At 44.0% G+C, this 12464-nt stretch overlaps 1 protein-coding gene across 1 annotated transcript in view; it reads left to right on the forward strand.

Moving 5' to 3' along the window:
• The window catches only part of KIF5C (kinesin family member 5C), a 152296-nt gene that overhangs the window by 47202 nt on the left and 92630 nt on the right, over positions 1-12464 (forward strand). The window contains exon 3 of the mRNA XM_045367028.2: positions 6898-6971. Coding sequence (XP_045222963.1) covers positions 6898-6971 — 74 coding nt within the window. The remainder of the gene's footprint in view (positions 1-6897; positions 6972-12464) is intronic.

Consider the following 12464-nt stretch of genomic DNA (forward strand, 5'->3'; position numbering starts at 1 on the left):
CCTTGACTCTAAGCAGAGGCCTGCTAATTGGAAACACTGAATTCTATAGCCTCGGTTCTAGCCCTGATTTGCTATGATGTCAGGCAAATTATTTAATCTCTCTATTTCCCCTTTTCAAGGACATTTATTTATTTCTTTTGCCACCTTTTCTATTTTGTCACCCAAAAGTTTAAAGGAAGGTAAGCTGTATTCACACTATTTCTGTAACAATTTTAAAACACTGCTGCAGGTATGAAACCTCCTTTTTCCTTTGAAGGAGAAAATATATATTCCTGATGCTTCAGTTGTACATCTTTGGTTGATTTACTCTGTGCATCTGTCTCCCTTTTACTAATGTCTCTCAGCAAGAAGACTTAAATATGGAAAATTTTTGCCATTTAGAAATTTTCTACAGTGTCATAAAATCACATTACCGTGTTGGTTATCGAGCCTGGTCTTGCTATTCAGCATTCCTTAATGATGCTTTCTCCTAACCCATTTTCAACCATCCCACCCAGATCCTGACATTTGTTCCTCCAAACAGGTAGCCTCAAGCCTACATTTACGTCTTAGAGATCAGTCCTTTTCTCTAGCACTGGCATTGGCCCTGGAGGATTCATGTCAAAATAGCAGCAGGGAGATGAAGCAATTTACACATTGCTCTACCTTGTCCTTTCAAATCAGGGGCAGGTTGAAGCTTGCATTGGCAGGCTTGCCATCTGGACAGAGCTGGGGGGCATCTCCTGCTACTTTGCTTTTCATCATCAAATCCTTGCCCTCAAATGTGAATGCTATGGCAATTGTGCTTTCAAATGTCTTGATGCTGCCCCCTTTATAGGCAGCTCTGGATTTAAAAAGCAAGAAGTAAAAACAAAACCAAAATAACCTACCATGTCACTTTGGATCTGCTTGTTTTTAGAAGCTGACTAACCTAAGTATTTGAAATTCATGAAAATCAGCTCTCGGTACATCTGTTCGATTAATTCTGACCCTGGACACCTGTGTGGGAGATGCATGTCAGCATGTAATGTTCCTTGCTGAGGTGGATGGTTATTCACATTCTTGCTGCAGACATCAATTAATTTTGAAGGTCTTCACAGTGAGATTTTTATAGAAACCCAATGAGAAAAAAATATGCCTGAATTTGAGCTCTTTCTGAATTAATAGTATGGACCTATATCGGGTGGTAATTTTCGTCGTCTCTCTACTTTTACTCTTCTGCTTCTCTTTCTATCTAAACATGTTTTCTGTGTTTTCGCAGTATGTCTTTCTTGGTTTGCTCCTACTCAGCCCTGCTCCCTATTATTGGACTCATTCATATATTTTTTATTAAAGTAAGATTAATCACATATGTGCCAGAATTTCTTTTTCTCTCCCCCTTCATTACCACAAACAAATAGTATTTACCACATGCTGTGGTAAACATGAGGGCCATTTAGATACATCCTGTCCTCTGTAAGCTGACATAATTAGAAATGGATGCACCCTGTTAAAAAAAAAATCCTGTGATTAACAAACTATAGTAATACTCTTTGAGTCCTTATTCACAAAAGAAGTTTGGGCCTCTTTCAATGTTCGGATTTCTCTACAGTATGAAATGTCAGAAACGGGCAGGTCTTGTAAAGATGCGGCCTAACTCTGGATAATTTGAGACCCAGTATATAGTGAGCTATAAAGAAAACCATCTAGTAGAATAAAATCAGGCCCTGACATGATATGACAAAAAGACATTTCTAGGGTGTCATAAATATATATGATCATACATACATGCCTTATTCTCCTTTAAAAAGGAATTGATGAAGGTCTGATTGAACTTTCACAAATATCCACTGAGGCTAATGTGAGAAGCGGCCATGTATTTCAGAATCAGTAAGCTAAAGCGTAGATATACAAGAAAGAACTCCTTGGAATAGATGACCAGGTACAGCTGAGGTATCTCTTGCCACGAGGAACCCTATTTAAATCAAGATTGGGAGGTAGTGCTGTGGAGCCCTTTTTTTCTAGAGGCCAATAATTAAATCGGATGGCTTCCTTAGGGTACCACAGTCCCCTTGATTCCTGATAATGGGTGGACTGAGGAGCATTCCTTTCAAGTCCATCTAAACTCTTAATGATTTGGAGCATCTGGGAGGCTCCATTTAACTTGATGGCTTTATTCTCTCTCTGGTTTTTCATTCCCTACCACTTCACTGGGTTAAAAAAATACTTTAAATGTTTGTAGAGCCCTGGCATCTCTCATGCTCCCATCTTTGGTGTTTGTTTTTCAAAATGTTGCTTGAAAAGGCATGTAGAATTCTCCTCCATTTCTTCTCAAAGAGGTTGTAGGTTTGTGACTACCAGCACAGTAAATGGGAAGGCTCCTTTGGACACCTAGGAGTCAAACACCATGGTAACTGGATGCTATTATCGAAGTACTATAACTATGTCCCAGCCTACAGGAGCCACACCAATTATTTGCCTTCTAAATTAACTAGATACGGATGATCCAGATGCTAGAGAAGGGGATTTCTTGCTTTCCAGTTCTGGTTCCTTTAAAATTCATTCATTCAGTTGTTTCTTTTAATCATTCATTTGTGTAAGTTGTATTTAGTACTCACCACGGGGTAAGCACTGCTGGGACTGGAGTCGCCATGCTATGTAAGACTGTCTGCAAGGAGCTTTGGGTACAGGGAAAGAGACAGATGTGTACATAATCATCACACACATAGGCATTATGTACTTTAGAAAGGGTGTATGCAAAATGCCACGGGAACACGGAATAATGTCACTTGTATTGATTTTGGTCGGGAGAGGGAGTGGAGAATTAAAGAAGGTTTCTCTGAAAGGTTGGGTCCTGAGGACTATAGAATATAGCAGGGTTGTACAAGCAGAGGGGATTGCAAAAGTAAAAGCATAAAGACACAAATTCTGCTTGGGCAACTTGGAGTGGCAGAGGGTGCAGAGCGGCATTATGGGAGATGAGGCTGGGAAAGTTAGGCTGGAGCAATTTGATGGAAATGGATGGACTTTATCCTGCAGACAATGTGGACCCAATGAAGAATGTTAAACTTAGGATGATATTACCAGATCTGTTTTGTTATTATCTTACATATGACTCTGAAGAAGAAAAAATATTTTTAGCTGTGACTTATCAGGCACTGTCTATATACTTGACATATGTTGTCGCATTTTAAATCAACAACTTTCTGAAGGGAGTTGCATTTTAAATCAACAACTTTCTGAAGGGTGAGCATTATTTTCCTCATTGTACAGAAGAGGAATTTGAGGCTCAGAGAAGTGAAGTAACTTGGCCAGGTTGGTTGGGGGGCCATGGACTGGGACTCAAGCCTGGGCTTGTCGGACTGATTGACTGATGTTCTTCTGCACTCCCCTGCCTCCCTTCCTGGTGAGCACACAGCGAGCATTTGATGACAATTATTTTATGAGCGGTCCCTGTTCTGTCAGGCCATATGGACTATTAACTAAGCATTGCAAAAGACAGGGCTGGGAATGGTGTGGGAGGAGGGTAGAGAAGAGGGGACAGGGATGGTGGCTCCCACACCTTGTGGTGGCCCTGGTGATCTGCCAGTGATGAGGCATGTTTCCATTCTGAAGACGCAGCATGCCCTTGCCTGGGCACAGTGATTAGCCTTTAGTCTGGCCAGCCGGCACGCAGGCTGGCCTCGGGTGGTCAGCAGGACCGCCTCTTCATCCTCTGGTTGTGGCCTGAGTGGTTTGGTGACTGGTGAGGATGGCCTGTCAGCCACTATCTCCAGAAACCCTACAGGCCCCCATTTCCCCTGGAGAGTCAGTAGGAAGCCCCATGCCTCCTTAGGACTACTGATGGGTAGATATGATCAAATCCTCCCCCAATTCTAATCTGGAAATGGCATTAACTCTTTTGCTTTAGCAAGACCTGGATTCAGAACTGGGCAAATGGGAGGCAAGGAGCATTTTAAGTATCTACTGCTATCCTTCCTCCCCTGAGAGATGAGAAGGCTCTGGGCACCTGCGGCGGAAGCTCCTTCTGGGGTTCATGCAGCTGCGGGATGGAAGAGTGCTGTGGCCTGAGGTGCGGCGGGCTGTGCTGTACCAGTGGAGGTCACATCACACCAGGCACCAACACAAAGAAACGTTCTGTCTGCGGAGCGTGGCTGAAATGTGGAAACAGTCATTGTTTCTGCAGAGACTCTAAAACAAATGCACTCCGTGGGCCCAGGAGCGGGCAGTGGACGTGATGAAAGTGCCTTTTGTGGGCGCTTCTGTGGGAATCGGGTCGGGGGCGGCGTGGCCCCCGCAGTGCAGAGCGTGTCCTGGCCTTTCCCGCTGCGGCTCCCCCACTGCCTGTGGTCGCGGTGGCCATAGAAACGCGCTGGGCTCCTGCTCCACTTCCCCTCTGTGCCTCCCCTCACCAGCAAATCAAAACACAGACTGAGCAAACAAACAATAAACAGAAAACAAGCCCCGAAAACCTGGAGTTTCGAAGAAAATAGAGAACACCGGCTTCAAAGAGCCTTTTCGTTTAAATTACCTTCTAGTGCAGCGCGGAGCCGATAGAGGGCGACGTCGGCTCCCTTCAACCTTGAGCGCTGGAGCGAGGTTCTGCAGCAGTGAATGAGCTGTAACCTGATTGTAAATACTTTCAGGGCCGAGTGGAGTTTGTTCTAGTGGGGTTTTACGTGTTCTTCTTTTCTTACAAAAAAAGAAGGGGAAAAAAAATTGTGCTCGGTGACGAAACGGCAGCAAGAAACAGATTCTCCAAGTACAGTCTCGCAGGCTTCTCAGCTCCTTAATCCAAAACAAGTGAAGCCACAGACGAGTTTCTGTTACAGTGATGGACTCAGGGGCGTGCATGAGACCTGGGAGGCCTCTGGTGTGGCCTAATTCAGGAGGAAGCTGAGCTCTGAGCTGAGTTTCCTTGGTGTGGCGGATTGCTCGGTACCACCTCCCCGGGGCCTCCTGCGTGGGAACATCGGCACTTGCAGGGTGGCCAGCAGAGGTCAGGATGGCTGGACCCCTGGCCCTGGCAACTTCGGTGCTGTTCTAACACCTGGGCCAGTGGGTTCCAGAGTGTTTCACACACAGAGGCTTAAGACAAGGAAAGCCCTTTCAGGGGTGTGTGTGTGTGTGTGTGTGTGTGTGTGTGTGTGTAGGGGGATGGTTAATTTATAAAAAATGGTAATTTTGAATAAATGGAAACTGTAATATTGTGATGTAGCCAGCATTCCAATAGGCTGGAGTGGTTCGTGTTATGAATATGGCATTTTTAAAGTTTAACCTAAGGGTGGGACCTTGTTCCTTTGGGTCCCTCAAAGCATATCATATTCATGTTGATGTGGAGGTGCTCTGTCTGCTCTGGCCTGAGGAATCTTTTCTTTGAGTAGTTTGGCATTTTTGTGGAAACTGAAGCTTGAACCTCCAAACCTTACACTGACTACTTCAAGTTTTTGCTTCCCACTGTTACCAGGGGAACCATTAGCCGAAGTCTGATACCTGTGAACGTTCTCTGTCTCTCTCTCTCTCCTCTCTCTCTCTCTCTCTCTCCCTCCTCTCTCTCTCTGTCCCTCCTCTCCCCCAACCCCTAGTATAGCTTGATACAAACTCTTGAGGGCTACTAGAATTAAAAAAAAAAAAAACAACAAAAAAACCCGACACTTAATTTTCCTGTTCTTAGATTCCTAAAATAAAATATTGCTTTTCGTTCTTATCCCAGTTCACACTTCAACAACCTCAGATCGGTCAAATGTGTATCAAAATTGTTTTTAAAAACATAACAAATCAGAATTATATAAATTCAAAAAAGCAAACCCATCTAAGCAAAACAGAAACAAACCAGGATCATAAAATTCAGAGGACCCCCTCTACCATGCCCCCAAAAGAAAAACTCTATTTATAGAGCCTGAAGTAAGCCTAGCTTGGTTTTTTACATGACCCTGAGTAGGACACCTCGGTGTGGGCCCTTCTCCCTGCCTCTGCACCTTGTGCAAATGAAGACCTCCTCCCCTTATGCTGAATGGAGGATCAAGGATATTAATGATGCATTGTTCCTCTTCCAGTGATATTTGTGAGGATGAAGGAGGAAAGCAGGAGGGAAATGAGTGCTAAATATATTTTAATCACCTCTGCTGCTTTGAAAGAATTCCCACAGATAATCTTCAGCTCTTCAGCAAAAAGCAGCCTCCACCCTCGAGCCTCCCCTTGTCTCTGTGTGATGTGGCACCGACCTGCAGTGTGGAAGGCTTTGCACAGTGCTCTCATTGTGTAATGAAAAGACGTTTCCTGATGCTGATGGGCCTGGGCTGGCTTGTTAGCACTGTCAGTGCAAACACAGAGACATTAAATTTAAGTGAGGGCCCGGCTAGTTTCTGGGTTGATTGGATTGTCACCGTGAGGCTCTGTTTATAGAGTGGGGCCCTTTTCCTCCCCTGCCTCTGGACTCAAGGAGCTCTGGTAGAGCTTTCAGGAGAAACCTCCCCAAGGAGCTAGCCTGGGCCAGCGTTTAAACTGAGGAAAGAAATTCTATTCTTCATCTCACTCCAGAAACTTAGGGCATAAGAATAGTGTTTTCTTTTTCCCCCAACTAATCTCAATAGATCGACTTCTAGAAGACAACTCAAATATCCTTCTACTAAAAAAAAGTTTTGTGCTCGATGTCTCTGTCTTGATTTTGATGTCATTGGGAGAACGTGTGTCTGCCTCCTTCTTCATTAATATATTCTGTGAAGTATGAGTCCGTTTCTTTCTATTTGTAGAACAACAGAGGCCTGCATTTCTGCTCTTATCTCATAATTCTACTTAAAATTCACAAGGAGTTAAAATATATCATTTGTATGAAAAATGAGATGGGCCATTTGGAAAATGTAATTTTAAAATATGCAACCTACACCAGCATATGATCAAAGTAATGAGTTAATTTTAATTTCTTTTTCTTGTTCACAGATGTCCTTGAAGGTTATAACGGGACGATTTTTGCGTATGGGCAGACTTCATCAGGAAAAACCCACACCATGGAGGTAAGATTACAATGTCTAATGCGAATCTCTGAGATGACTGAATGCAACTGACGTTTCCAGCAAAACTTGAGGTGCATGTGGCTTTCTTTACTGGGAAATAGAGACGGTTATGTTTGGCCAATTAATTATGTCTTTGAGAAGTTTTAAAATAGCAGTGAAAAATAAAGTCTCAGGAATTCAGTATTTTTAAAAGGCCTTTATTGATAACTTTGTGATGGTAAGAATACATTCTATTCGGAACCAATCATTGATTAGCTAAGCAGTAGTGTGAACATCATTCTGGACTTCAGCCTCAATCTAACTGGGAAAGCCTATTGGGAAAATCATTTACCTTGATGAAGGCCCCCGGGGAGGTACATCTCTTAGAATAAATGAAAAATCAGAGATTTTAAAAAGTTGGCTTATGAGCCACATTCAGCCCACAGACGTATTTTTGTTTGGCCTGCCCATTATGTATATTTTTTAAATTGTAAGCAATGTTAAAAATTGGATGATTTCACACCATTCAAATTTTCCATCTTAGGTTGAATATTCTGAAGATCTGGCAGCACTGGGTGAATTTCACCATAATATAAAATTCAGGCTTCTCTGTTCACTTCATTGTCCTGTTCACCTTTTTGTTAACATTTCTAGTGCAGGGAATAGCTGCTGTCACCTAGGAGAAGTTTGGTAAAATATCTGTTAGTATTTGTGAAAATGGTGCCTGTGGTCCTGGCCCTGGCCACCCCACGTATATGGGGCGGGACTCTCCATTGTACTCACACCCAGCCCACTTCATGCACACTGGGGTGAAGATGAACTTATATTCGGCATCCTTCCTTATTAACTTACATACCTGCTCCCTGAAGGCACTTCAGGGTATGACCCCAGCTCCATTTGTTGGCTGTGGAACTTTGTGGCTTCAGTTTGTTTTGCAAACAAGGCAGGTCTGCAGGCAAAATTGAACCCCTTTGCCTCCTCTTTTCCTTTTTTTTAAATCACCAAATCCTATAGGGCCTTCAGGGCCTGATAATTCTTCTAAAGGTGAGACCCACCTGACAGGTGAGGAGAGGTGGTAAGCGTGGTTATTATAAGAAACTGCACAGAGGAAGTTTGGGGAATTCAGAAGCAGGGTAAGATGAATCCTTAATCCTTCCAGCTTAGGGTTTTTCATTTACGATGCCCTCCTGGGAATAGCACTGAGACGGCTGCTGCAGAATCGGTTTAGCTTATGAATCATTCCTATTGAAGAGGAGATTTCAAAGGCACGAGGCTAAACTCCTCAGGGCTCTGATGTTCTGCTCATACTGATTTCAAGTGTGGGTACAGTGCCGGGGATCTCATTTCTGTGGTGTTGACTCTCTTTCACCCGTTTTGCTGAAGACAAAGTGGTTCAGAGACTGCACAGATTAAAGGAAGCATGAGGTTTATTTATCACTTCTTTCTGACTAAGCAGGTCTTTCCCTTGACACCTGAGTGGCCTCAGCCCATCTCCTCCTCTCACACTCTACTGCAGAACGTCTTGGAAACGCTGGCCCTGGTATCCCCATGCTCCTGCCCCGACCCCTCGCCTTTCCCTCTCTTACTGGGCCCCCGACTCTTGACCTTGAGACTATACAAAAGTTACAGTTCTACATTTCCTGGGTCCCACCTAGTCCAGTAGCTGTGGACAAAAACTTCCTCATAGGTCAGATGGCACTTGAAAGAGAGATATGGTGTCTAGTGAGGAATTCAATCAGTCCGGAGGTTTTCGTTTTGTTTTTATATTACCAAACTGTATATAATACCAAACAAAAACAAACAAACAAAAGCAACCCGCGTTATTTAAAATCCCCCCAAATCTCTTGGAATGCTTACAAGAGTGACCTTTTAAGCTTTGGGATTAGAAAATATAAGGTATTTGCTAAATGCCAGAAATTTAAACTGTAAGACATCAAGAGAGAGAACGCTCCCCAGTGTAACATCTTATTTCAGGAGAAGAGATGGATATAGGGTGATGGCAAAGAGCTATGCCCTGCCTTTAAACCTAATATGGGAGGCCAGGCGTGGTAGCTTATGCCTGTAATCCCAGCATGTAGGTCAGGAGTTCGAGACTAGCCTGGCTAACATGGTGAAACCCCATCCCTACTAAAAATACAAAAAAAATTAGTCAGGCGTGGTGGCGCACATTTTGTAGTCCCAGCTACCTGGGAGACTGAGGCAGGAGAATCGTTTGAACTAGGGAGGCAAAGGTTGCAGTGAGCCAAGATTACAGCACTGCACTCCAGCCTGAGTGGCAGAGCAAGACTCCGTCTTAAGAAATAAATAGATAAAAATAAATAAATAAAATAAAAATCCAAAAAACAAAAACTCGTATAAGAGATATTTTGCTAAACTAGAGGCTCTCAAGCCGTCCGTGTCTTACAGTGTAAACTCCACAATGCCTGCCCAGCGAGGACTCATGGGGGACCTGAAAGGAACTGGGTTCCGGACAGGTTTCGCCTCTGGTTGCCTAAATTCTGTCACCTCTTCATCTTTGTCAGTTTTAAAAGGTCGATTGTAATGAGTTGCTTTTCTTTATTGTGACTTTTGCAGATCACATACTTGTGCCTACAGTTAGAAATAGTTGATGTAGATGGGAGTTTTTTCCTAGTGCCACCCACCCCCTCACTTAATCGAGTTCTTTCTGTAGGGTAATTATAGATTGGAGCAAAGGTAAGGGATATTTTCAGAGGAAGACAGAGGGAAGGAGGAGCCTCAAGCTGAAGTCATAGATACTGCAGGAGACCAAGAAATCCAGGATCCTGGAATGCGATTAAGTCAAAAGAGCCCTATACAGGGTCTGCATTCTCTGAAAGGAGGATTTTATGTATTCAAATTACACATTGTGATCTTCCAAAGGCTTTCGGAAGGGGATGTTAACTCCCTGAGTGTCCCTGAGTGGACAGAGCAGTCACATGTTAAAGCTGTTTTTCACTTTAATCCCCCTGGTTTTGGTCTGACCTCCAGTGGTGACTCTATTACCTTGTATTGAGGGGAACAAACAGATAAGCCTACATAAAATTGGAAAGATTAGCTTCTCAAGATGGAGCACTTAAGGTAGGTTTTCAGTAAATATATGACTCACTGGATGGTGTTAATGCTAAGCTTGGTGGACACCAACACACAGAAGGTCCTGGGCTTGTGTTGCCTATACCCAGGGTTGGCGCTGGGGAGGACACAGGGGGTTCCAGCTCCAGCTGAGGAAAAGGGGACGGACTGTTCTTTTTGTTCAGTGTGTGATGCTGGGAAGGGCTTCTCTTGGCCCCATGCCCTACTTTGTGATCCTTTTCTGCACACTGATATAGATGGACGGAGATGCTTTGTGTTTTTTCTTTCTGCCCAAAGAGATGCTTGGAGGTCATCTGAATGGTACAGGCTTCCCGGCCGCCCCGCCAAGCCTGCCAAGTGATTTCGAACAAGGCTATCTGAACGCACAGTGCTCATGTACTGACGGGCTGACATCTTAAGTGTTTCAGGAAACTCTTGCCCTGCTTGGGAGGTCAAGGAGGCAACTGGGGTTGGAACAAAGAGAGTCTTGTTCAGTGGCTGGTGGCCTGGGTCCTGTTTCTTCTTTCACATGTGCTCCTAAAAGATCACATTCCATGGGAAAAGTTTGTGGATAAAATTATACAGGATGCAGTTATAAAGATCTTTCTCCTATGTGCTTTCTGGGAGAAACAAGGTGGTGAAGCAGCGGATTTCTTTGCTCCCCAAGTTCATCTTTGATCCTTCAGCTACAATACACTTTCACTGTTCTTTCTCAGTTCCTGTACCTTGTTCTCCCACTCACCTTCTCTGCCCACATCCTCTCTGCCCATTCCTAAACTTACTCATTCTTCAAGATTTGGTGTCCCTCAAGGAAGCCATCCCATATTACCCATTTATTACTGGAAATCTGGGACATTTCTAGTCTCTGAATTTCTATAGCTCTCAGCTGTTTTCCCACTTCTTACTGCCCGAAGCAACTGTGCATTGTGGGTCTGGACTGCACATCTCATCTGCAAGGGTCAGTGTAGAAGCAGTGAAGACCTCTAAGGAGCACCTGTCATACACACATACACAGACACACCACACACCACACACCACATTCCACCCCCCACATATATCATACACACACACAGACATATGCACACCACACACATATATACACAGACATACCATACACCACATACCGTACACCCCCCACATACATTGTACACACACAGACATATGCACACCACACACATATATACACAGACACACCACACACCACACACCACATTCCACCCCCCACATATATCATACACACACACAGACATATGCACACCACACACATATATACACAGACACACCACACACCACATACCGTACACCCCCCACATACATTGTACACACACACAGACATACGCACACCACACACATATATACACAGACACACCATACACCACATATCATACATCCCCACATACACTGTACACACACAGACATACGCACACCACACACATATATACACAGACACACCATACACCACATATCATACATCCCCCACATACATTGTACACACACACAGACATACGCACACCACACACATATATACACAGACACATCACACACAGACATATTACACACCACATACCACACCCCACATACATTGTACACATACACAGACATATGCACACCACATACATATACACAGACACATCACACACAGATGCACCACACACCATACCTCCCACATACATCACACACACACACACATACACACACAGACACACCATATACCACATACCCCCCACATACAGGATACACACACAGACATATGCACACCACACACATATACACAGACACACCACATGCATAATATACACACAGACACACCACACACCATATACCACACTGCTTAAATACATCATACACACAAACATATACACATCACACATATACCTACACAGACACACCACACACCACATACCACACACCCTCCCACATACATCATACACATACAGACATATACATACCACAGACATACCTCACACCACACAAGGCCCTCACATGCATCATAAACACACACAGACATATATATCACACACATACAGACACACCACACAACACATACTGCACATGCCCCCATACATCATACACACGCAGACATATACACATCACACACTTGCACACACAGACATCACATACCACCCCTCCACATACATCATACATATACACACAGGTATATGCACACCACACACAAACACAGCACACACTACACACTGTATACCACATGTGACCCCTACATACATCATAAACATACAGAGAGGTACACCTCACACACCTACATATGGACATGCATATGTCACACTATATACCACACCCCCATCATACACACACAGACATACACACATACAGACATACCATATACCCCACACCACACATCGTATAGCATACCCCCCACATACACACACACACAGACACCACATACAGACGCTCCCACATATACATGCACACATACCGACAGACCCC

This window comes from Macaca fascicularis, chromosome 12 (assembly GCF_037993035.2).
Source record: "Macaca fascicularis isolate 582-1 chromosome 12, T2T-MFA8v1.1".
Classification (NCBI taxonomy): domain Eukaryota; kingdom Metazoa; phylum Chordata; class Mammalia; order Primates; family Cercopithecidae; genus Macaca; species Macaca fascicularis.